This window comes from Cyprinodon tularosa, unplaced genomic scaffold, assembly GCF_016077235.1.
Source record: "Cyprinodon tularosa strain WSP-4 unplaced genomic scaffold, ASM1607723v1 ctg126, whole genome shotgun sequence".
Lineage (NCBI taxonomy): Eukaryota > Metazoa > Chordata > Actinopteri > Cyprinodontiformes > Cyprinodontidae > Cyprinodon > Cyprinodon tularosa.
Window position 1 is genome coordinate 1,362,135 of NW_024038070.1, and position 26,771 is coordinate 1,388,905.

At 35.5% G+C, this 26,771-nt stretch overlaps 2 protein-coding genes across 3 annotated transcripts in view; one reads left to right on the forward strand and one right to left on the reverse strand.

The window, feature by feature from the left end:
• Positions 1-470: 470 nt before the first annotated feature.
• Positions 471-5,327, forward strand: slc25a19 (solute carrier family 25 member 19). The gene is made up of 7 exons (XM_038276682.1): positions 471-627; positions 879-1,034; positions 1,165-1,320; positions 1,408-1,578; positions 2,687-2,867; positions 3,367-3,497; positions 3,585-5,327. Exons 2-7 carry the CDS (start codon positions 903-905, stop codon positions 3,798-3,800), a joined length of 987 nt encoding a protein of 328 aa, XP_038132610.1. The 5' UTR covers positions 471-627; positions 879-902; the 3' UTR covers positions 3,801-5,327.
• A 284-nt stretch (positions 5,328-5,611) lies between these two features.
• LOC119777693 (cytoplasmic phosphatidylinositol transfer protein 1-like) overlaps positions 5,612-26,771 on the reverse strand; it is an 87,670-nt gene continuing 66,510 nt past the window's right edge. For both annotated transcript variants that reach the window (XM_038276683.1, XM_038276684.1), the window contains exons 3-9: positions 21,881-21,969; positions 21,267-21,274; positions 19,466-19,537; positions 16,012-16,107; positions 11,750-11,905; positions 8,722-8,785; positions 5,612-6,805 (exon numbers count right to left, since the gene is read on the reverse strand). In XM_038276683.1, the coding sequence (XP_038132611.1) occupies positions 6,495-6,805; positions 8,722-8,785; positions 11,750-11,905; positions 16,012-16,107; positions 19,466-19,537; positions 21,267-21,274; positions 21,881-21,969 (796 nt within the window). In that variant the 3' untranslated portion in view covers positions 5,612-6,494. The remainder of the gene's footprint in view (positions 6,806-8,721; positions 8,786-11,749; positions 11,906-16,011; positions 16,108-19,465; positions 19,538-21,266; positions 21,275-21,880; positions 21,970-26,771) is intronic.

Genomic DNA, 26,771 nt, shown 5'->3' on the forward strand with positions numbered 1-26,771 from the left:
TTTCTTCTTCTTCTTGGATTGGCGGTTGGCAACAAATATTTAGTAGCATTTAATTAGCATTTACAAAAACTAAATCCTCCTAATTATTGCTGTTATTAATAAATATTAAAATAAATATTGATAAGATTTTTTTTACTTTTTCCGCAGAATATTTATCAAATCAAATTTAACTTTCTCCTTATTTAGGTCTGTAACCAAATTCCTTCTTTCTTCTTCATACTTCTTACATCGTACTTTTGATTATCTTTTTTTAATTTATTACTGAAATTGGGCTTAAGATCAGTACTCTGGAAAACATGAATGTTATTTTGTTATTTTATTTCTTTAATTAAAACAGAACTGTTTTTAAAACCTGTACGGTTTCAAAGCGTCAAACGTTTCTTCTTCTAAAGATAGAGAACTTAACAAAAAAAAAAAAAAAAAAACAAAAAAAAAAAAACACGGTAGCTGAGTTTGGTGTGGGCTATGAGCCTCTTGTTTTAATTTATCTTTGAAATATGGCGCATGCGTTGTTTACTTTGCGGAAGTGCAATGTGTGGCTTGATGTTAGTCAAATGCAATTAGAGTGGAATTGGTTGTCCTGCTTGCCTGTCTGTTGTTGTATTAATGAATGACATTCAGTTTAAGGTAAATTACCGCATTTCTCATAGCTTCTGTCTTTTTTTCTTTTTCTTTGACCTAACCTGAACAGCTGCCTTGTAATTAGCATAGCTTAGCTCAATCCAAGTTTCCCCTCTCTGTCCTCCACAAACTGTCATACTTATTTTTTAAGTTTTTGGAGTATTTTAAATCATATAAGTGTATATCTCTCGGACAAAAACATGGATGATTTAATTTTCATTCAGAATCGTGCTCACATCTTTTATGCTCTTCCTAAGTTTTGTCAATAGTGCTGTAGAGACATGGTAGGATATGACCCCAGGGCTCAGAATGCAGCACCCTCCCCAAATGAGGCAGCCCTTGCTGGATCAGCTGCTGGGATGGTCAGCAGAGCCCTCATCAGCCCTTTTGATGTCATTAAAATAAGATTTCAGGTAATTACTGAAAAGTGTACTTCCTTTTTTAATATAACTGCTTCTTCCAGGTTGTGACAGTGAAGTGCTTGTACAATGTGCATCTTTTGATTAAATTCTAATGTTTAATAGGATCTTTTTATTTCCACAGCTGCAGATTGAGCGTGTGTCTTCACGAAGCCCTGAGGGGAAATATAGGGGAATATATCAGGCATTCAGAAGAATTTACTCTGAGGAAGGTCTCTCTGCTTTCTGGAAAGGTCATATTCCAGCACAGCTCCTGTCTATTTGCTACGGGGCCGTCCAGGTAAATACTTGGAATAGAAAACTGCTCATCAATATATACATTTTCCATAATGAAACTTCTAACCAGTTATTTGCTTGTGATTTGCAGTTTGTCAGTTTTGAGTTTCTGACTGAGTTGGTTCACAAGTCAACCCCTTATGACAGCCAGACTTCAGGAGTTCATTTTTTCTGTGGCGGCCTAGCAGCCTGTTCTGCTACCGTGGCCTGCCAGCCTCTGGATACGCTGAGGACGCGCTTTGCAGCTCAGGGAGAACCCAAGGTGGAATATTACTTAATGCTTGATTTTTAATCAGATTTTTTTTCTGTTTAGTTTAGAGTTTTGTTTAGGGCTGAAACAATCGATTATTGAAATAATTAAGCAATTTAGTGATCGATTATTGAAATAATTAAGCAATTTAGTAATCCATTTATCGTGTGGCGTATAGACTCTGTGCCTTTAGCTGACAGAGTGACCCATACAGAGCAGCAGTTATACCAAAATTCTATACAAATCCTATTAACATTTTGCATTTAAGATAAAAAGGTTTTTCGTCTGTCGATATCGATCCAGAACTCCTCAAGTGGAAAAGTTTTAGTTTCACATGGTTTAATTTCGCAAAAACTCTTAAGGAACCTTTGATATCCGATTATTAATCGATGAATAAAAAAAAATAATTGATAGATTAATCGATTTGCAAAATAATCGTTAGTTGCAGGCCTAATTTTGTTATACATGTTAGCTAGTGGCTGGAGACTAACTACAGCCTCTTTCAGTTCAAAGATCTTATACATCTAATTACAACATTAGATAAACAACATTTCTTTCGGCATCACTGTAAATTCTATTAAAAGATTAGCTTTTTTTTCTGTTTGGTATCAAAGTTTTATTTTGTCACCCTCCCATTTAGCGGTTCATATTGGTGTTTATGTTTGATTGCAAGCCCATATTTTCAGTCCTCCGCTGGGTTTTCTTTATTCTTGCAGTATGTAGTGATGTTAACCATGCATTTATTACCAGCAGAATGAAGGTCAAGGTTTCAAATGTGACGTTTTTTTTTAAAAACACCTCATTTGTCTCTCGTCGTCTCTAACGTTTTTGTGGTTTAAAGTCCAGTTAATGAATCACAAGAGATCAGATACATGACTGTTTCCATCACAGAAAACTGAGGGTCGATTTATTAGTTTCCAAGGCAGAAAACTTGAAACTTAAAACCTATTTCTGGTAAATTTGCATCTTCAATACATACTTAATCTATTCTTGTTTTTGCATTATTCAATTCATCCTGTTGTTAAATCTGAGCCCATTTGAACTCATTTTAATCCTGTAAATGTAACTAGATGATGCATTACTATACCATGATTTAAAACCCCCTCTCCTGCCTCCTCAGGTTTACGGTAACTTGCGGTATGCCGTGTCCACGATGTGGCGCACTGAGGGGCCACTGACGTTTTATCGTGGCCTGTCTCCAACTCTGCTGGCAGTGTTTCCTTATGCTGGACTGCAGTTCTTCTTCTACAATGTCTTTAAGCAGCTGTTGAGTCCTCCAGTTAAATCCAGAGACTCAGGAGGTTAGTGAAAAACCCACAGGATGTGTTTGGGTTTACCCCGCGACCATGGAAGGAGAGAAAACTGCTGAGATTTTGATTCATTTAAAAAAAGAAGGATTGGAATAACTTTTGGGGAAAAAGTTTCATTGTTGATAAAGGTTTTCCATAATTCTGTGCATTCATTTTAAAAAGAAAACTAATCATTAGGTGAAATAATAGTTTGTTGATCCATGATGTCATAATAAACAGTATTTCAAATCACTACTAGTAGGATATAGGAAGAAACTGCAAATGGATGTTTGTATTTTATTAATTTTTAATTTAAAAACAGGTTAAAATCTATGCATATTATTGGAAAGTTTAATAGAAGGTCAAACAGTGGCCAGAAACGTTGCATAGTAACAGAGATAGACACAACTTCGAAAGGATTTCAATGTCCAGCTGAGCTGATCTGCACTACTTATAGCTTTTATTTTGATGCACATATGCAAACCATTCATGTGTGTCCCTTGTTTTACAGGAAACCTGAGAAGCCTGGTCTGTGGCAGTGGAGCTGGAATGATCAGTAAAACCCTCACATACCCCTTTGATTTGTTCAAAAAAAGGCTGCAGGTGGGGGGCTTTGAGAAAGCCCGAGCTCACTTTGGAGAGGTAAGCTCCTATGCTGCATGTTTCTCCCTGATGCATGAAGTAACCCCAGCCTTGTGTGCGGGTGTTTTCACCTGTTTCTGCGTGCAGGTGCGGACCTACAGAGGCCTGATGGACTGCGCGGTTCAAATAGCCAAAGAGGAAGGTATCCGAGGGTTCTTCAAAGGCCTCTCTCCCAGCCTCCTGAAGGCGGCTCTGTCCACAGGCTTCACTTTTTTCTGGTATGAGTTCTTCCTCAACATCATGAAGAACACAAAGGAGAAACAGAGAACTGATGACCTCAGTGGTGGCCGAAAGGAGAGATGATGAAATAAAAAAAAAAATAAAGAAAATGAGGCAATCACGCACACTATAAATGCACTAATGCCTTGTTGCACTGAACACATTTCTCAACTGGCAAACAGACTCTGGATTTGGATTTTTATGGTGTTTACATATGTTAAAAGGGGAAAGTTAGTCATGTATATCATTGTATTTCTGTATCATTTGCTTTTTTGTGCAACCTTTATGTTTATGTTATGTCTGAGATGACACACTCACAGAAACTTTTCCCCCAAATTTTAAGATTTATGTAATGTTTTTACATAACAAACTCCTAATTTACTTTTTTTTTTCTTTTAGATCTTTTTAATACAAACCTATTATATAAACATTACATGATCAAAACTAATACTAAAGAGTTTATTTCAAATGCATAAAGTTTGTTTGTTTTAATTGTATAATAGTAAGGTTACCTTTATGGAATTGAAACAATAAACTTTATGTATTTGAATTAAAAACACTCAGTATAAATTCTGAGTAAGTTTATCATTATTAAATACATGTAAAATAATTAAGCTTTATTATTCAAAAATAGTGATTATGTAAGGTTTAGATAGTTTGTTAAAAATCAACTAAAAGAATTAAATGGGAATTTATGTAATTTACATAAATATTAAAATTTGGGTGATTTATTTCTCTCAGTGCAGAATGGCTGCAACCGCTTTACTGGGTCAACTATTGAAAGCAAGCAGAGTCGGTCATAAAGGGGCCATGTCTTTACTATGATCACTTTACCTTAAAATTCAATTAGTAATCAAAATCTGGGTCTTGTTACGTGTTTAGAACAGGGATTGGTATTTAGACAGAGTAATTCAGACTGGAGATAGATGGCTAGAGTGGGAGAATGAACAATATTCATGCAGAGTCAATCTATCAAACAATGAGCACAGGAACTAGAATCCCTGTTAGATATATCCGCCTGTATCTTCAGCTACTGATGAGACTGGTGCCACACTGTTTGGTACTCGCTCTTATAGAGGTTACTTCTGTCTTCTGTTTGGGTCATATGCTCCTGCGCTGCCACCACCTCCTAAAATTTGTCAGAGTGGCAACAGTGGGTCAGCTTCAGCACCCCTCCCCTGTTCTGTGTCGCCAAATCTCCACTGTGTATTGAAAGTACATGAACACAGAGTAAAAGGGAAATATCAACGTCTTTTAGGAACTTAAAGGTTTACATGTGATGTCCTCATTAGACTTCATGAAATGTTGCACATTTTCTGTTCAGCTTTGCTCCTGTTACCTTACAGTTTTTTGGGGGAAATCATTTGATGTCCTAGAGTTGCATGCAGAATAACACCTCCATTAAAATACTTGATATTTATTTTTATATAAACTGTATCTAACAAGGAAAAACCCGAATGTATTGTTGACTTTTGTAAGTCTGAATCATTTCAGTTTGTCTGGAATTAAACCATCGGACCAGCTGCTCACATCTCATGATTTTTCCTTTGCTGTGACTTGCAGGATTTTATCTCTTTGGAAATAAAATAAAAAAAGAACAGTGTTTAAAAATTGACTTATTTCTTTTGATTCCATTACAGAATGTAAACCTATAACACATTTTGATTCAAAATACATGTCTAAAGAGCAAGAATAGAATAATGTTAAGCTGTTTAGAGCCCAAAGTATTCACACCCATTTTGTTTTTTTATTGCATCTAATAAACTTTTGTTATTTATTTGAGGGCATTTGGGGGAAAATTAAAAGGATTACAGATATATATTTGCAAAACAATAATCAATTTGAAACACTTCAAAGGTATTTAATCATAAAAAAAGGCACATCACACAAATTAATTGTGGTTTTGGATTAAATTGAATTTTAATGCATACAAAAATTATATTTATCTGAAAATGAAGGGAGACAAAGTCACATCTAGAGGACACTGCATGAGCAGTCATAAAACCATGGGTAAAACACATCCAGTATGAGAGCAAAAGACAAAACAATCAATTATTCAATATTTTATAGCATTATGGCACCAAGAGAGATTCACATGGCAGAGATAAGTCACTATAGATACACGGAAAAATTAGTCTGGCAAAGAATGCAACATAAATCATAGCTACTTCATCACAGAAGTTCAAATTAAGTGTTTACAATTTATTGTTTAATTCATGTTCATACAGTATATACATCACTCAATCACTGTACATATGAGTTTATAACTCTTAATGTTTCACTATCACATTGTCATTACCTTTTCCAGATGAATAGAAACACAGATTAAAAAGCTTCAGGTAATAAAGCCACAGACTCAGAAGAGGGTGAAACAGCAAAAATCTAATTCTGTACATAATGTGGACTAACTGAAACCCTGAAAATATCTAGACACTGAGTTTGAATGGAAACGAGGTTTGTTCTCTGTAAACTGGGATGGATGTTCTACATCTAAGACATGGAGGTTGCAGCTCCTTTTCGGTTTCTATGTTGGAACAAACTCTGCTTTGACTCCTCAAATGACTTGGGTATTTTAAAGGGGCGGACTCTCTACCCGTAAAGGCAGCCTCAGAGCTGCTGACTGCTGTAACACCTGCAACTCTACTGAGGGGGTGGGGATGACCAGATCTGCGGAAAGCCTCTGTCACTTAAAACTGGCCAGGGAGTAGTTGGGGCATTGTTGGATGTGCAAAGCAAGCATCCTCTAGTGATTCACAGGTTAAAGTCTAGGCCTAACCCTCATTCTGGTTGCGGACTGGAGTTCCAGGAGAAAAAACTTGGCAGCTTGAAGAGTGAATCCCTGCGTCCTGGATCAGGCAGGGTCAAGGTCTCTGGAGCTGATTTTTTTCTTGGTCGCTCCTTTGGCACAGACAGAAAGTCCGGAGCTTCGGTGGAGAGGGGAGTTGTTGGTGCGCTGTTGGGGCCGCTGCGGGTGCTGGACGGCAGAGGCGTCTCTGAGATGGCAATGGATGGGGGGAAGGTGCCAATTTTCAGATTGGTAGCCTTCTGAGTGGTACGCTCATACTCCCTCACCTCCTCCATGGTCATATCTGGAATAACAGAGAAACTAACATGAACTCTGACTGGCATATAAGTCGCAGTTGAATGTAAGAGGCAAGCCAAGCACAATGCTAAAAAAAAAATAAACAGAACACTCAAATACTCCCTAGATCTGAATTAATTAAATATTGTCATTAAATACTTTGTTCTGTACAAAGTTGAATGTACTGACAACAAAATCACACAAAAATCATGAATGGAAACAAAATCTCTTAACCAATGGAGGCCTGGATTTAGAGTCACAAAATTAAAGTAGAAAAACAAACTACAGGCTGATTCAACTTTGATGTAATGTCCTTAACACAGCTCAAATTGAGGCTCAGTATTGTGAGTGGCATCCAAGTGCCTGTATTACCTCCCCAAAATGCCTGGGTATGCTCCTGATGAGGTGGTCTAATGAAGGATCTTCTCCAAGACCTAGACTAAAGCATCCGCCAACTCCTGGAAAGGAGTGGGACATTGGTGGATGGATGGAGCCATGATGTCCTAGATTTGTTCAATCGGATTCAGGTCTGGGGAACGGGAGTGCCAGTCCATAGCTTCAATCGCTTAATCTTGTAGGAAATGCTGACACACTCCAGCCTCATGAGGTGTAGCACTGTCCTGCATTAGGAGGAACCTAGGGACTCATATGTGCTCAGTGGGAACCTGCATTCATCTGTGAAGGCACATGGAGCCAGTGTTGAATTTGTGAATCCTGGTGTTCTCTAACAAATGAGGGTTGTTAGCACAACCCTCATCTGTGGACAATGGGCCCTCATACCATCCTCATGGAGTTTGTTTCTAACCATTTGTAGAGAAACATGCACATTTGTGGCCTGCTGGAGGTCCTTTTGCGGAGCCCGGGCAGTGCTCCTCCTGTTCCTCCATGCACAAAGGCAAAGGTAGCAGCCCTGCTGCAAGGTTGTTGCCCTTCTATGGTCTCCTTTACATCTCTTGGTGTAATGGCCTGTCTCCAAGTAGCGCCTCCAGCGTCTGGACACTATGCTGACAGACACAGCAAGCCTTCTTACCATAGCTCGCATTGATGTGCTATCCTGGATGAGCTGCACTACCTGAGCAACTTGTGTGGGTCACAGAGACTTTCTCATGCTACCACGAGTTTTAATGCACCACCAACATTAAAAAAATGACCAAAACATCAGCCAGAAAGCATAGGTACTGAGAAGTGGTCTGTTTCCCCACCTGCAGAACCACTCATTTATTGAGTGTATCTTGCTAAATGCCAATAATTTCAACCCTTTGTCTATTCCATTTGCGCTTCCTAAGTGGACAGTCTGATTTGATAGAAGCTATATTGTGTTGAGAAATGAAAAAAAAAAAAAAAAAATTAAACAAACCTGAGCAAATAAGATCTCTGTCAAATATGAAGACTAAACTGAGGTAAAAAAAAATTTCAGTTAAAACACCTTCTTCTTCTAGGTCTGTATGAAAGCACTAATAAAAACAATGACATTTAAAATATATAGATATATATTTTTATTGTCTTTTAATCAGACATTTGTTTTGTGTAATTAATGTTTCTTCAATAAAGGGAAGAAAACATTCAATTAAGTACCAGCAAATGTTATTTCAGTCATTTCAGTTGGTTACAGCAGTGATGGAAAGAGGAGCCCTTTTATTACAGAAAGAACAACAGATTTCACAAAATGTACCAGAGTTTTACTTCCAACCTAAATTCAATAAAAAAAAATTGATTGTGGGCATCTTGAGCTGGTTTTTCGAGTAAGAATTGGTAAATATGCAACAATATCTACACCAAAGTTTTGAACTCAATATTTCACACAATGCTGCCAAAGATGAACTCAATTGATGCATTCGGTTTCATTACAAATTTCAAGATGGTTAAATCTAAAACCAATCAGAACTTTCTTATTCTTCTGATCATCATCTTTAATAAACTTACCAATCCACTCATCCACCCAGGCAAAGGCCTGCCTGTGTCCTAGAAGAAGAACATCTCGTATCACCTGAGGAGAGTTAGAAAATAAGAGGGTGAAATCACAGCAGAACATGTGGAGGAGGCAATTCAAGGTGAGAGGATGTGAATCATACTGACTTAAAACCGGAAGGTGAAAGTCTGAAAACAAGTTAATGTTTCTGTTTCTCCACAGAAATAAATGATTAATATGAGTCACTCTGAGCGTTACCTTGTGAGTAAGGGCCGGATCTATCAAAGGTTTGCGTGTATAAAAACGTGAGCTATTTCACTGGGCACGCTAAAAAATGTACAAACTGATCTATCAACAGCGTGCTAAAAGGATTTGGTCTTTAAAATGTGCTAAATAGCGCCTCTTATCCATTTAGTACTTTTTCTGCAATGAATATGCAATATGGGGCGTTTACACGCTAAAGTGCGTCTTGTGGGAGGAGAACATGTAAATATATTAATTTAGCACTCGCAAAGAGATTCATCAAACCTGAAAGCAATTTTGCTAACGCTATCTGACTCTATATTTAACACGTTTCAAAAGAAGGTGCAATGGTCTGTATGCGTAATTGCGCACACATGGCAGCGGTTATTGTCGCAAGAAGGAGACATCGAAATGAAGCAAGGAGATGCAGAGAACGCATTTTTTCACTCCGTGTAAATATTTTTGGAATGAACGAGGAAACGATCATCAAAACATATCGTTTATCCAGCATTGCCATTTTGGAGCTGTTGGGGGAACTCCGAATGGATTTGGAGCCAGCCACAAGGAGGACCCACGCAATACCAGATATCACAAAATTCCTTGCAACATTGCACTTTTTTGCATTTGGGTCATTCCAGCGTACGGTTGCAGCGAGAGCTGGGATCTCCCAATCTCCTTTTTTCAGAAGTGCTGTCCGACGGGGTCGGGGTTCTCCCCCTGCGCCTGTGGAGCAACGTGCCAAATGCTGCGGGGATCTCATCCACAGTCACAGGCCAATACAAAACACCTGTTTTTTTTTTTTTTTACTGCAGCACATACCACCTTAGGGAATAAAGGTTGCCAATTTATATATATATATATATATATATATATATATATATATATATATATATATATATATATATATATATATATATATATATATATATATATATATATATATATATATATATATTTAATTTTTTAATTTTTTATTTTTTTTGTTGGGGGTCACTGTAAGATTTAAATTTCTTAATGCACTAGTAGTTTGTACAGACTACAAACTACTTTGCCACAAACCACAAAACGCGCAAAACCATCATTTAAATAGGGCGTCTCCAACAGTTTTGCACCTTCCACCAGTTACGCAATCACTCTTGTTAAATCACCCGCAAACCATGGTTCAACCCCTCGCGCAAAATTCCAGTTTGCGAGCGCAAATTACTGCACGCAAAATTGGATCTTGATAAATCCGGCCCTAAGTGCCCTGACTGTGTCTAAGGGCCGGATTTATCAAGATCCAATTTTGCGTGCAGTAATTTGCGCTCGCAAAGTGGAATTTTGCGCGAGGGGCTGAACCATGGTTTGCGGGTGATTTAACAAGAGCGATTGCGTAACTGGTGGAAGGTGCAAAACTGTTGGAGACGCCCTATTTAAATGATGGTTTTGCGCGTTTTGTGGTTTGCGGCAAAGTAGTTTGTAGTCTGTACAAACTAGTGCATTAAGAAATTTAAATCTTACAGTGACCCCCAACAAAAAAAAAATAAATAAGTATATATATATATATATATATATATATATATATATATATATATATATATATATATATATATATATATATATATATATATATATATATATATATATATATTTATTTATTTATAAATTGGCAACCTTTATTCCCTAAGGTGGTATGTGCTGCAGTAAAAAAAAAAAAAAAAAAAAAAAAACAGGTGTTTTGTATTGGCCTGTGACTGTGGATGAGATCCCCGCAGCATTTGGCACGTTGCTCCACAGGCGCAGGGGGAGAACCCCGACCCCGTCGGACAGCACTTCTGAAAAAACGAGATTGGGAGATCCCAGCTCTCGCTGCAACCGTACGCTGGAATGACCCAGATGCAAAAAAGTGCAATGTTGCAAGGAGTTTTGTGATATCTGTTATTGCGTGGGTCCTCCTTGTGGCTGGCTCCAAATCCATTCGGAGTTCCCCCAACAGCTCCAAAATGGCAATGCTGGATAAACGATATGTTTTGATGATCGTTTCCTCGTTCATTCCAAAAATATTCACACGGAGTGAAAAAATGCGTTCTCTGCGTCTCCTTGCTTCATTTCCATGTCTCCTTCTTGCGACAATAACCGCTGCCATGTGTGCGCAATTACGCATACAGACCATTTGCACCTTCTTTTGAAACGTGTTAAATATAGAGTCAGATACCGTTAGCAAAATTGCGTTCAAGTTTGATAAATCACTTTGCGAGTGCTAAATTAATATATTTACATGTTCTCCTCCCACAAGACGCACTTTAGCGTGTAAACGCCCCATATTGCATATTCATTGCAGAAAAAGTACTAAATGGATCACAGGCGCTATTTAGCACGTTTTAAAGATCAAATGCTTTTAGCACGCTGTTGATAGATCAGTTTGTACATTTTTTAGCGTGCGCAGTGAAATAGCTCACGTTTTAATACACGCAAACCTTTGATAAATCCGGCCCTATGTATGTGTGTGTGTGTCAAAAATGAGCCTCCGGCAAGGAGCAAACAGGGACAGTCTGACCCAAGGACAAATGCTGCTAAGAGCTGGGAAAAATACTTCTGGGAAATAGATAGAGATATTAGGTTTAAATGCTGCCGGCAGGACTAACAGTGAGAGGTGACCAGGATAGATGTTAAAAGGCAAGATAAGAGAACAGCAGATTTCGTTCACTGCTATGGTTATATGTTTCACAGTAGAAAACTGGAGGCAATGATATGTACAAACAAACAAACAAAAAAAAAGTGAGAATTGGGAATCAAAGACTGAGGTTCTGTTAAACTGACCTTGTGCACAAACTGTTCCACACGTGTTTGTAGTCCCCACACTTCAAACTTCACTGTAACAAGTTTGTACGAGCACATGATGGGGTCCTGGGTGTTGATCCATCCTTCCTGGAGATTCCCTCTGTCGGTCTTCTTCGATTTAAAATATCTAAGGTCCTGCAAAAAGGATAAGGAGGACGTTCACAGTAAATCAATACTCCTGCAGTGAATATATATTAATCAAAAGATTTACACTAGATCTCTGCTACTCAGAATAAGCTCGGGATTATAGTAGATTATATAGGAGAAATAGATAATGAATTATGTCTACAGGACAGGAACTCCTGCTTTCATTACAGTACTCAGACAGAGTCCTTCATTGTAGACTTAAAGCTACAGTGTGTAATAATTACAGGCATATAAAGTCAGAAATTTAATATATTATACATAACTATGTTATTTATCATCACCTATGAGCTCAGCCTTTTAACCATAATATTTGCGTTGCCTTAGAATTCGTTATTTATAATTACATAGGAGCGGGTCTCGCAGCCATGGAGGCTGACATCTTTGCGCTACGGCAAGCGCAGAGGCAACAAACTAGCGATTGCGAGATCTCCCATGACGCTCAAAAATAACTACGGCAAGTTGAGAGAGATTAACTGAGACGGTACTGAACAGTAGATGGCAGTATTATGCCTGAGAAGCGTTTAGTCTGCCTGAAACCAAAGAAGAAGAAGAAGCAGGTATACTGCGCCTCAGTAACAAGAAAGGTGAACAAGGCGGCAGGCGTGAGTGACTTTGCAAACTGTTTGGCACTGTGTGGCCAAACATCAGACGAATGGAGGATCATGCCTACTCTGTATCACAACGAAATGCGGCGGACACCGAACCCCCGTCATCTAAGAAGCGGAAACACGACGAGAATAAACGCAAGCGTGACAAGAAACGGCAAAAAACACGGATCAACATTGGCACGGCATTTACACGATGGAAGTCACTGATGGAGGAAAAAGGTTTTCAAAGTGACGCTCAAGTTGCCAGTTTTCTCTTGGACAGGTAATTAATCCTACACACACAATTGTCTAATATCACTGCAGTTTTTGGAGTACAGGATGCTCAGACCTGTCTAAAACAATAACATGCTGCGTGATGATGCTGTTACTCTCCAGTATACTTATTCAGCAACGTCCCTGACGTTTCACAGGTAATGATTCAGTAATTTTCTGTAAAATAATTTTCTGGATATATACCTCGGTTACTTCTCTCCGGCTCCTTTGGAGATCTTCAAGCCTTTCCTCCTCTGCTCTCACCCCGCTGGCTCCCCTCTCTCGCCTGGCCCTAGCTGCACGGCCTCCCTGCCTTCGCCCTCGTCCTCTCCCTCTCCCTCGCGTTGTAACCCCCGTGCCACCAAAATGACTTGGACTCTGTAAACGGGGGATATATATTCTTCCAGCGAACACAATCTCGCTGTTAAACTAATGACTACAATTACTTCGTCTGTTTATATCACCATGCAAAGCAGCTCACCAAGACGTCACAACGACGTAGAAAAAATAACGGGTATATTTATTATCTAAAGTCTACATGAAATCTATACCCTACACAGACTAATGAAATACTATCTGTAAAATTATCTATGTAAACAAACCTCATCACTTGAGAGGGTAGGTGATGTGGACGTCGTAGAAGAAATTTTGTCCCGTAACGCTCGCCGTACTGTTGGGGGGGAGAAGCGGTGGGGGGGAGATGTTCATGTTGCTGCGGTCTGTAGTCTGACCACTAGATGTCGCTGAAAATTACACACTGTAGCTTTAACATGCATTAATCACTCCTCCCTGTGGACTAATTATGTTGTAGTGCTCATTTATCTTTGTGAACATGTGTTTGACTGAAAGAGAATGTGTGCAGGAGGGAGGCAAAGATTTTTGTCCCTGCAGGGAGTTCCTTATAACAGTAGTTGGATTAAAGCCTGTTGAATCACAGAAGAATATCAAGGATAGATAAAAAAAAAACATTTTGTCCTCAGTTAATACTGAAAATCTAAATAAGCTATTCTTATGACGCTTAAACTGATTTTCTTATGCTATACATGGTATTCTGAAATAGACATTGTAGATCAAAATGACACAAAAACAAGCTCTGGCTCTAATATGCAATCATAGGACTCTTTCATTAACCGAACATTTTTTATTGGTTATGTCATTTCCTAGTTTACAATGTTGTGTTTTCATAATCCATGGGCTGAAAATGTGAATAATTTGATGAAATAAAGGATTGAAAACATCAATCTCTGTCTTATTGCTGTATAAAATGTGATACAACTCTGCATAAACAAAGTTATTCATCCGTGGACATGGAGGGGACTAAAGCACATGACATAGGTAGATACTTTGGCAACATAGTGGAGTACATAACTGGTTTATTTTCTACCAAAACTGCATATTTTAGGGATTTTTACTAGCTGAAAATCTTTAGAACAATAAAGACAAGAAACTTAAACATCTCCTATATAACAAAAGTCCAGCGTCCCATGTCTTTTCATCTTTCATGTAAGTTGGGACATCTAAATACTGATTTTGAAAACTTCACTGAATAAATTTTTATGTCATTATATTAGGGATTGTATCATTTTATGAAAGATGTCTCTCTGTGTTTTCTAATGATACTGCTTCCTAATTGACCTGCTCAATCATTATATCATAATTCTCTGCTCGTATGTCTTCTACTGGAGCCTGAGCACTAAAGGCTAGAGACAGACTTAAATAACCAGTTGCTTTGGTACAGTTATTCTAACTCAAGTCAGCTACTGATGAGCTAGATGTTCTATTTTCAGTTAAAGCCGATTTTTCTTAATAAACCTGTGGAATTATATTACCGGCTTTGCTCTTTACTTTGTTGACCTGGTGATGCAGGAGTTCTCTTCCCTTCTAAAATGATGTAGTTTTACCATTTGCAGTTGCATTCACAGTAATAGAGAGACATTACTGGTTGCTGCATTATACTGTGCTTTGACAGTGGTGTGCTAAGAACAGCTTATAGTCTGAAGTCTTTATAAGTCTATTTTGCAAGTTTTCTTACTGAATTGTAAGACTAAAACAGAGAGGAATCATGCACATGGTAGCCAAGAACTTCAGCACAATGCAAAACATCCCCAACGGGAACAACACGTCAGTTTATTGAAGAGAGCTTTTGTATGAATAAAGTCAGCTTTAGCTTTAGAAACAATGGTTACCCCCATGTTCTAGCATTATATCAAGATTGGATTAAAAAAGTTTGTCTCTGTCAAAAAAAAAAATCCATCAACAAAACAAAACGGTTTGCTTCACAAACTTATCATCAAAACAGAGTCAGCTTATCGGAACCCATTGCAATGACAATTCAGACCAAGTATTGATGATGAACATCTTGATGACTATCGACATTACTAGTGTATAGTGTTAACAAATACCATTTTCCACTTGTTTCACCTCCTTGGGGGGAGTGGCGGCCTAGTGGTTAGGGCATTGTGCTTGTAATCCAGTTTTGAGTTCTGCTCCCCAATGGGATGGGTTAAATGCAGAGGTAAATTTCTCCAGTGTGAGATCCAGAAAGTTCAATTGTTAATTATTACTGTGCTGAAAAGGCCTGACAAAGAAATAATGCTAAAAAAAAGTCTTGAAGGTTTCCATCCAAAGTCATTTCCTTGGGTTAATCAAGCTACTCAAAGTTCAATATTGTGTATTGTAATGTGAGAATAAAATATCTTTAATCAAATTGGAAATTATAAGGCGGCATCTGCACTGATGAAAAATCAGACTTTTAATTCAGTCATATATCTGTTTAAATCTATGTTTGGCTCTAGATAACCTCTAAGCTATTCTTAGCTGCTAGAGTTTAAAGCAGAGGACCCTAAATCATGGTGGGAGGTGTGTGGAGAAGGTGTCAATAATAACACAGCAGTGCTGCAGGGTCATGGCTCCTGATGGTTATTAATAGCTCCACTTCTTATGATTGTCACAGCGTGGTAAATTGACCAGCATGGGTGCATGCAAATATCCACTCACTGCAGTTGATATCACCTCCCCCCCTTGTGCTAACATGCATTTGTGTTTCTTCTATCAGTCAGATGAAGTGGATGAGCAGCTGGTGGTCCAAAATATGTGAAGAGTTCAAATCTCATGCGATGTGTTATACTTTCAAAACATTTGATACTTGGATATCTCTATTGATCCTATTTCTATTCTCCCACTTTTTTTACAACATGGAATCATGTTATTATTCAGACACGTCTCTTTCCTCACCTCGGATTCTTTGTAGTGGCGCTCAGGAATCTCATCACAGGCGATGTCCACAAAACACACCTCTGTTTCCTCCTCTCTTGGCTCACTTCCAAAGATCTAAGGGACAACAGAACACACCTTGGTTCTCAACATATGCAAATAGATATGGGGCTGTGCTGATTGTGTCATGTGATTGTTTTGTTTATTGTTTTTGCTATAAGGTTCTAAATAAGATGGCAGTTGCACCTTATTTTTAGAGACTTCTTCCTGTAAAATCATACAAGAACAGTGATCTTTGAATGGTTTTATACTTTTGCATTATATAAGGCTCCGAATAAACATATTTCTATGACAAAAAAATAAATAACATTTTCCCATGAGACTGGGTTGTGTTGGAGACTTGAGAAGAAAGAACACAAGCAGTATGGGAAACAGTAGGGGCAATGAGGTGTTAAGTCAGGAGCTGAAGGAGCAAAGCCCTCCACTGAGCAAATCTACAGCCCTATTTGTTCTGGTCAGCTTCAGATGTGAAATAATGGCCATCTGTGAAACCAGCTGAATTTTGGTGCACCGCTCATTATGGACCACCGAGTGGAGCTGCAGACTTTTGCTTTTGCCTAAAGTATAACTTGGGATAATATTGCATAACTCTCAGACTTATTTCATAATGAAAGAATCAAGCAGCTCTAAAGTAGAGGCTAAAGCAAAGGAAAAAGCTTTAAGATGTGATAAAAGGCTTGACACATCAAAATGCAAAGACACAATTTCATGTTCCATACATAAGAAAAAAAAATCTGAAACTGTTTCTATGAAATATCTGTTTACTGTCTGTTTAGATATGATGGCAATTACACTGAACCCTTTTATTTAAAAAGCTGCTGTTGTATATGGACATTTAATTGAATATTAAATACAAATTTTATGACATATATATCTATATCTATCTATCTATCTATCTATCTATCTATCTATCTATCTATCTATCTATCATCTATCATCTATCTATCTATCTAATCAAACACTAATTACTAAATTTTTTATTTTTTTATAATTAATAATTTAAATATATAAAATTATTTTCTATTTTAAAAATTTTATTATATCACTTTATTTTTATTATATATATATTAATAATATATATAATATATCTATTATAATTATATATATCTTTTTATAATTATTTCTATTATTATTATTAAATATAATTATATATATAATAATATTATTAATTAAAATTTATTATTAATATTATCAAAATTTAATATTAATCTATCTAAAACTATCTATCTATCTTCTACTATCTATCTATCATCTATCTATTACTACTATCTTTTATCTATCTATCTTCTATCTATCTACTATCATCTATCATCTATCTATCAACATCTATCAATCTATCTACTATCAACTATCCCATCTATCTATCTACTAATATCAATTTTTAAAAATATATATATATATTTATATAATATAAATAAATTTATTATTATCTATCTATCTATCTATCAACTAACTATCTTAACTATCTACTATCATCTATCTATCTATCTTAACTATCTACTATTATTAATATAACATATTATTATATTAATTTTTATTATTAAAAAAATTAAAAAAAATAAAAAATATTTTTAAAATAATCTATCTATATATCTATCTATAATCTATTAAAAAATATCTATATTATATTAAATATATCTATATATACTATATAAAAACTAATAAAAATATCTAAAAATATAAATATATTTAAAATATTTTAAAAAATTAAAAAAAAAAAATTAATTATTATTCTACTACATCATCTATCTACTATCTAACTACTATCTATCTACATCTATCTACATCTAACTAACTTCTATCACATCATATAAAAATTAAATATAATTTTTATAAATATTTAAAAAATTATATAAAAAATTTTTATATAATATTATTAATTCTACTAACATCTATCTATCTTCTATCTAACTATTTATTATTAAAATATTAATTAAAAATAATATTAAAAATTAAAATTTTTCTATCATCTACTATCTAACTAATTTTTATTAAATTTTTATCAACTATTATAACTACTATCTATCTACTATCTACATCTAACTACTATCAAAATACTATCTTCTACTTCATCTATCTACAACACTATCATTACTAAATTTTTTAATTTTCTATCACTATCATCACACTATCTACTATCTATCTTCTACTAAAACTTCACTATCACATCTTTCTATCATCTATCTAAATATCTATTAATATATATATTATATATATATCATATAATATATATATCTATATATATATATCTATATATACTACATATCTATATAATATATATATCTACTACTATCAATCTATCTACTACTAACTATCTAATCTATCTATCTATCTATCTATCTATCTATCTATCTATCTATCTATCTATCTACTATCATTATCAATATCTATCTATCTATAATATCTATATATATAATATTATATATATATATATAATATATAAATATCTATAAAATAAATATATATAATATATATATATATAATATATATATATATATATATATATATATATCTATATATATATATATATATCTATATATATATATATATATATATATATATATATATATATATATCTATATATATATATATATATATATATCTATATATATATATATATATATATATATATATATATATATATATATATATATATATATATATATATATATATATATATATATATATATATATATATATATATATATATATATATATATATATATATATATATATATATATATATATATATATATATATATATATATATATCAGTAAAAAGCTGTACTGTGGATTTTGGCATTTTATATACTTTGGGTTTTATTATCTGCATTATCAGCATTAGTATCAAATTTATCCTGCATCAATCCACATGTCCTCCATGAAAATGAAGTTAAATCATTTCATTTCTGCTTTAGGTTCTAGTGCAGAATTGTTTTTACTTGTTTGAAATCTTTTTTGCAAGGGTTTTAAAAAAAATTTAAGCAGCATGGTGAGCTTTATGAGATTTAAAGATTATTTTTTTCATTTACGAAAATCAATATGTATTTTGTGGCAGCTGATTTGATCAATTCTTTCCTGATTCTATTTTGTTTTGTCGCAAAATCCTGCTGAAATATGAATCCAGCAGAATAAGCAGTCCTTTTATTTTATACTTTATTTTATACCTCACAGTCAAAGGGAGTTACTAAGCCTCCATCAAAAGCAATTTATTAGGTGGCCTTGAAGCATTAAAAAAAGTGAATATAGAGTTTGATGAGAATGAAAATGATGAGGCAATAAAACAGACAATAGATAAAAAGCAAATGTCCCCATCTAAACTCTACTGACAAGTCAAGATGAAACAATATTTTTCTTTTTGCATTGTGCACATACAGTTCTTCACCAAGAACGTGAGGTTTTGACCTGTACTCACATTATCATTGCTTCCTTTGTTGTCCTCATATTTGCTCTCTATGTGGATGGAAAACTTGGGCAGGAAGGAGCACTGCATGGAGCAGGGGGGAAAAAAAGCCCATCAATTTTAATAGAGTATTTTTACACTATGATGTCTTTTATCAAAAAATATTAATTCTCTATTTAACACTTTGGATATCTGAGTATGAGATCATCCAGCATTCAGGATTTTTTTTCCTTTGGTAGATGCATGTAATCAAGTAAACCTTTTGTTCATGTGGAAACAAAAGGAAAAAAATATATTTTTCTGTATAATATTGCCTACTATTCAGCAGTATTTAAAACTGATGTAATTAACAAAAGAGAATGGGCGATGAAACCTTTTTATGTCCTTTAAGTGAAATACAGTCTCCATCGGTACAAGGTGAAGTGTTGAAATATCCTGTATGTATTTAATGGTATTTTACACAAACCTAAAAGGTAATCTGTCTCACAGGTCATCAGAGGGAGCCAAATATACACAATAGCCCAGAAAATGTTCTAGAAGATTCAGCATCAAGAGAGAACCAATTTTCAGGTAAGAAGCTTAATACAATAGATTTAATAACATATTTAAGAACCCTTTATAGGGAAAGTTACAGTTCTTGATCACTTGCATACCCCTTACTAATGGAGTCCCCCCCCGTTTAGAAGCACAAGGTCTATATCCAGCCATTCAGCGAAGATACTGCTACATGGCTGTACATCTTATTTTTGCATTTGACCAATTAGATGAGCCCTTGAATGATAAATTACCTACAGTACTGTAAATTAAGTTGGAAAAAAAGTTTACTCAAGTTAAGAAAACAAGGTAAAAATGCTAATTGAAAAGGTAAAAAGTAAAGTTCAAATGTTAATAAGCCTAGTTAACCATTATATTTAGGTTTATAAACAAAATAAATGTAAGTCCCCGTATCAGCATTAATGCCTCTATGGTTATGTTGTACCAAAAAAAAAAAAGTTTCTTTTACTCTCAGAGTGTTTTTCATTAATTTCTTATAGAAGCACATTTCTTGTTATTACTTTTTTCCATCAAAATTTCCATATTTTTTGAATGCTATACAGGTAATAAGGTCTTGTCCTGGATTCCAATGACACTCTTGGCTTCAAACTATTTCACTGAGTGCCCTCTAAAGGTTAAGAGTTGAAATATTCTAATAACCATTATAGTTGTTGTTATTCCAATTTTCCATATTTACACTGATTGTTAAAAGCAGCCACTGCTGCAAAGTGTTTCAACTGAGGGTCACCATATATCTATGTCAAACATTAGACAACATCTAAATTTGAATCTGTTGAAAAACTTTATTCTGCCCAAAATAAAAAATACATAAAATTGGGGGATTTGCTAAACTCTACAGGGAATTTAAGTATAATGCTGTACACTGGCCATATCAGACTAATTTAGACAATTTCTGGAAAAAAAAACACTCAATAGATTTTAATGAATGATTTCATATAATGACCGGAATCGCGTGTCATAAAAAACCACCAGTTCTGTGTAATTTGTATAAATTTATACATTTTCTTTATCTAAAGGAAAGAAAATGTATTTTACAACTTTTATAATTGCAGAGAACTAGCAATGTGTACAGAGAGGAAATAAGGTAATAAATAAGGTATAGGTATAGAACAGATAATTCAGAAAAAAAATCTTAGAAGAGGTATGGCTTGTTTAATGCAGGTTTCGACAAGCTGTCTTTCAACTTATATGTCAGATCTTGGATCAAAGTGTCTTCAATCAAAATGTGTGTGTGCACATGTGTGCAGAGAGTACTTACTGTGTACTCTGACAGAGGCCAGCGGTTTAATGGACAGGGATAGGAGGTAAGAGGAAGAGGTGGGTAAAAGAGAACAAAGAAATAAAACAGGATGTACCATTAGGCCCTGGAAATAATATTTTGGTCTAAGCAAAAGCATGTGGTATAGATGTCTATCAGCTAAAACTTCTTTTTTATATTGCTTCTACTGGGTTTTTTTCAGTCCAAATAAAGGAAAATGTTACCAATCAACAATATTAAAAATAATTCAAAATACAATTATTTGTTATTAGTTGAATCAATTGATTCAACTTTTTATAAAAAGTAGAAATGTTCCTACTTGATTTCCAAATATTATATAGTGATTCCTAAGCTACCAATAATCCAATACGTTAAAAAAAGAACAAGAGATTTTACAGTAGGCTACTAGTAAATTTAGAACCTTTATTATATTATAGTTATTCAAACAGCATAATAATATAAAAGGTAAATGGCCTATTTAAAGAACACATTCAGATGAAATTCAAAGTTGAAAAGTTCTATTGTGTCGGCATTTGATAAAAACATTAAAACAATTGGAAAAATGTTCTTGTTTAGATCCATCTGTAGCTGACATGTAGCGAAAGTGTTATTACCTGTGATGGTGTATGGGTAATAGTTCCAAGCCTTCTCTGTGACATAGAAAATTTTAGGAACCACTGCTCGAGCCCAGCTTGGCAGCTTGCTAAAACACACAGAAAGATCAGGGTTTAGGCTGGAAAGCTGAATAGGAGGAAAAAGGTAGAGAAGACTGGTGAGACAAGCAACTTGTGTTCTCTAAAATCAAATTAGATGCCACTCTTTCAGCTCTTTTTTTCTGGCCTACCAACCAGAAGAAAGGCAATAACAAGCATCCTGCTGCGTAGAGCCATAATGGAGACCATACAATGGAGGTACGATGGCCCCTGGGAAAGTTGATTACACTGATTACATTCTGCAGGGGACCTTTACTAGAGCCCGCATTGTGATAGAAACAGAGAGAAGCATGGAGGGTTGATAAAAAGAAAAATGCAGAGGAGCAGCCGTTTTTCTTTACAAATGGGTTCTGAATGGAGAGACAGATAAACCATTGTCACACCACATAGGTGTTCCCTTCCAATAACAATCACAGATTAACAAAGATGTTCAAGAGAGAATAGAATAGAAGTCATTATTTAGTCTGATTAACATCAATATCTAGTATTGGATACGTCCATTTGATAATCTTAGTATAGCATTAAAGCAGCCTGTTCTTATTTTAGCATCTACATACATTGTTACTGCTTTTCTGTTCATTGGTCCCTTGCATAAATTGGCACATTCATTCATCCACCTCGTATATTTTACATTTCTTAATTGCATTTTATTGTTTCACATCATAGACCAACTGAAGTGATATTCAGTTAGGAATACTAGCAAAACTGAATGTGTAGGGTTCTGTTTCTCTTTTTCTTCTTCTTTTTTTTTTCTACCTGTTAGCATCTAAAGATTGATATGTTTCACTGTTTCTCTTTGCAAAATAATTAAACTCAGTAACACTAGATGTGGCGCATCTTTTAGGTTTTTTAGATTCTGTTCTATGTTGACTGAACCATCTAACACATGAACATGCATTTGCTACACATCTCATTTTGCATAAAGGCCCAAAAGACAACCTTTTTGTCAAAATTTAAGTGGGGGGGTTGAGGGTTGGACTCAATTTAAAACTGAATAATTGCAACACTTTGAAATGTCTTTTTGCGAATCATCTTTTTCTTTCCACTTGGCCAAATGTGGAACACTTTAAGGAATATCGATGCTTTTTCCTGACACTGTATATCTCTGGAGAGGTTTATTATAGCTAAACACATTTGGAAAAGACCCTTAAGACTATAGGCGCACAAGACTAGTGGTTTCCTCTGGCTCCTCTTACTGTTCTGGTAACAGCCAGGGTGTACTATCAAAACACGGCAGACTGGTCACATGTCTCCTGTTTTCACACTGCTGTATTTACAAGCGGCACACATGTGCATTCACATGCACAGACTGCAGTTATAACACAGTAACAGGTGGCTTGGGGGCGGAGAAAGGCAGCCTCGGCGTCCGACAGCGAGTGCTCAAATTAACCATCACTTACACTAACCTCATCTCCCTCTGTGTTCCCGCACAGAGAGACAAGCACAGTGGAGCAGACTCACTGCATACTCTCACACCGTGTAGCCTTCTTTTTTTTCTAGGACTGTGAACGACGGTACATTTGCCCCTTGGGCACACTCACTTGTCATTTATAACCACTTCACCTGTCTCCTGGCATTGCTTGTCTCTTTTGGCAACTGTCTTCTGGGAGTGACTGGAATCAGTTGTTTAATGGACTGTGTTCACTCTGGATAATTTTACTCTGTTTTTCTAAGTAAATCAAATGCATAAAATGCCCAAAAACTTAAGAACCTTTTGCCCAGAAAATAAATCCCTTGACAATAAGATTAGCTATAAGAGGATGTATTTCATTGTCATTCTTTTCATTTGTAAATATTAAAATGTATTGCTAAATTTAAAGAACTACAAAACTTTGCTCCCTTTTCATTTAAAAAGCTCTAAGAAAAGTCACTGCCAAGCTGAATAAATTCCTATTTTTTGTTTAAAGAATTTCCAAAGAAACAAAGAAAAAACTATATAAATTTGATTTTACAGAGATTTTACGAAACAAAAAAAGCAAAAGCAAACGCTGAAGGACACATAAATCTTTCTTGTATAACTATCTGGAATATCCAACAGTGAAATGTCATCCACATGCACCATTTAGCTCTAAAATCCAGCATGGTTTGTTGATAAGATGACATTTGCAAGTAAAACTATGACTTTTTCAATAATTGACTAAAGAATGTTTTGTAAAGAGGAATCCGGGTCGTGAGGGCTGAAAGACGAGGGATATGAGTCATAACAATGAGTCATAATTTATGACTAAAGCAAACTTACAAAAAACTCCCATAACATTTTCTAAATATATTTAACAATTTTAGTTTTTTTTGAACGATTAACATATAAAACAAATTATTTCAAAGGGGAATAACACTACCAGTTGAGGAAGAGACAAAACTGGGTTTATACAAAGCATCCACCAAAAAAGTATAAAAAATAATCCAAACAATTTCAATTCATGCATTGTGGATCATAAAAAATACACTTATGTGAAAATGGAAAACACATAAAAAAAATAGATAAGACTTCTTTTACACATGAAGGTATTCTGTGGATCTAGTCAAAGGAAATGTTGCCCGTTCTTTCTAACATAAAAGCAAAGTCAGACTACAGGTACACATACATGTAATTATCTGTTGGATTTAGTTCTGAACTGGGATTGGTCCATTCTTCTGTAAGTGCATGCATATAGTCCCCTATTAACCAGTGTTTTCCAACCAGGGGTTGGGGTACGTGTACCCTTAGTGGTTTGCGAGTGCATTGTAAGGGTACATGAAAATATTTTATTTCTTAGGTAGTAAAATAAAATAGGGATCAGTTTTGCTTAGTGAGGACCACATTTATAAATTAAACAAGATTTTATTAATCAAAAAGTAAGTTTTCTTATATGTTTGAACTCATCTTGAGCTGTGACAAACATCCAAACCGAGCAGAGGAACAGACTGGATGTGGAGAACAGCCTGGGATCTGCTGTTTTTAACACTGAGCTATAGGAGCACATCAAAGCAGCTCAGGTGTCTTGATGAAAACAAAGTAAAACTAATTAAGTCAGTCTGACTATAATTTTTGCTCTGCATTTTGCTCTGCTCCAGTTTTATAAATACAGGTTTATAATATTATTTTATTTTATATTTATTTTGATTCCTTACTGAATTTCAGGCAGCATATTTACGATTAATGTTTTTTTTTTATTTCAGATGGAAAACATTAAATTATAAAAATTAAAAATTCAAGTTAAAAGATTAAGTAAAATAGCCTAAATTTCAGTTATTGTACGCTCCACTGTTGGACTATTATCAATACTTTTGACTGAGAGGGTACTTATGGTAAGACAAAAGGCCCAAAAGGGGTACACAATTCACAAAAGGTTGGGAAACACTGCTCTAAACCACTGTATGCTTGGGGTTATAATCCTGCTGGAAGCTTCACCTTTGCATCAAGCCATTTGCAGCCACTAATCAGCAGCCTCTATCCCTTCTAAAGAAATGCACCACATTTGCATGATTCTTCCACCGCCGTGTTTTGGTTGGGATAAGCAGTTTAAAGTGAGATGTTTACAGCTTCAAATACAGCTTTATAAGATTGCTGTTCTTTAAAAATCACAGTTACTTTCACCCTGACCTAAGAGCATGTGTTTCTTCTTTTTTTGTGAAAATTCAGAAAAAAAAACTTTCAAAGGACAGCTCTGTTCACACTGAGATTTTATCCCACAGAGATGGTCTAATTTACACTGCCTGGCCAAAAAAAAAGTCGCCACCTGGATTCAACTAAGCAAATAGGTACGGGCCTCCTATTGGATAATTACTGCATGTGCGATTATCTTTCAGCTGGCAACAAGTTATTTAACCGCAACTGGTGCAATGACTTGCTTCTCATTTCTTAAACAACCATGTCGAAAGACACATCCCGTGGTCGTGGAAAAGATGTTAGTCTGTTTGAGAAGGGTCAAATCATTGGCATGCATCAAGCAGAGAAAACATCTCAAGAGATTGCAGAAACTACTAAAATTGGGTTAAGAACTGTCCAACGCATTATTAAAAACTGGAAGGATAGTGGGGGACCATCATCTTCAAGGAAGAAATGTGTCTGGAAAAAAATCCTGAATGATCATCATCGGCGATCACTTAAACGTGGGGTGAGATCAAATCGAAGAAAAACAACAGTAGAACTCAGGGCTATGTTTAATACCAAAAGTAAGAGCATTTCCACACGCACAATGCGAAGGGGAGTCAAGGGATTGGGACTGAACAGCTGTGTAGCCGTAAGAAAACCACTAAATCAGTGAGGCTAACCAGGAAAAAAGGCTTCAATTTGCTAGGGAGCATAAATATTGGACTGTGGAGCAATGGAAGAAGGTCATGTGATCTAATGAGTCCAGATTTGCCTTGTTCCAGAGTGATGGGCGAATCAGGGTAAGAAGAGAGGCAGGTGAAGTGATGCACCCACCATGCCTAATGCCTACTGTACATACCTGTGGGGCGGTGTTATGATCTGGGGTTGCTGCAGTTGGTCAAGTCTAGGTTCAGCAACAGTATGTGCTCAAATAATGAGGTCAACTGACTACCTGAATACACTGAATGACCAGGTTATTCCATCAATGGATTTTTTCTTCCCTGATGGCACAGGCATATTCCAAGATGACAATGCCAGGATTCATCGGACTCAAATTGTGAAAGACTGGTTCAAGGAGCATGACACATCATTTTCACACATGGATTGGCCACCACAGAGTCCAGACCTCAACCCCATTGAGAATCTTTGGGAGTGCTAGAGAGGGCTTTGCACAGAGGACAGACTCTACCATCATCAAACCAAGATCTTGGTGAAAAA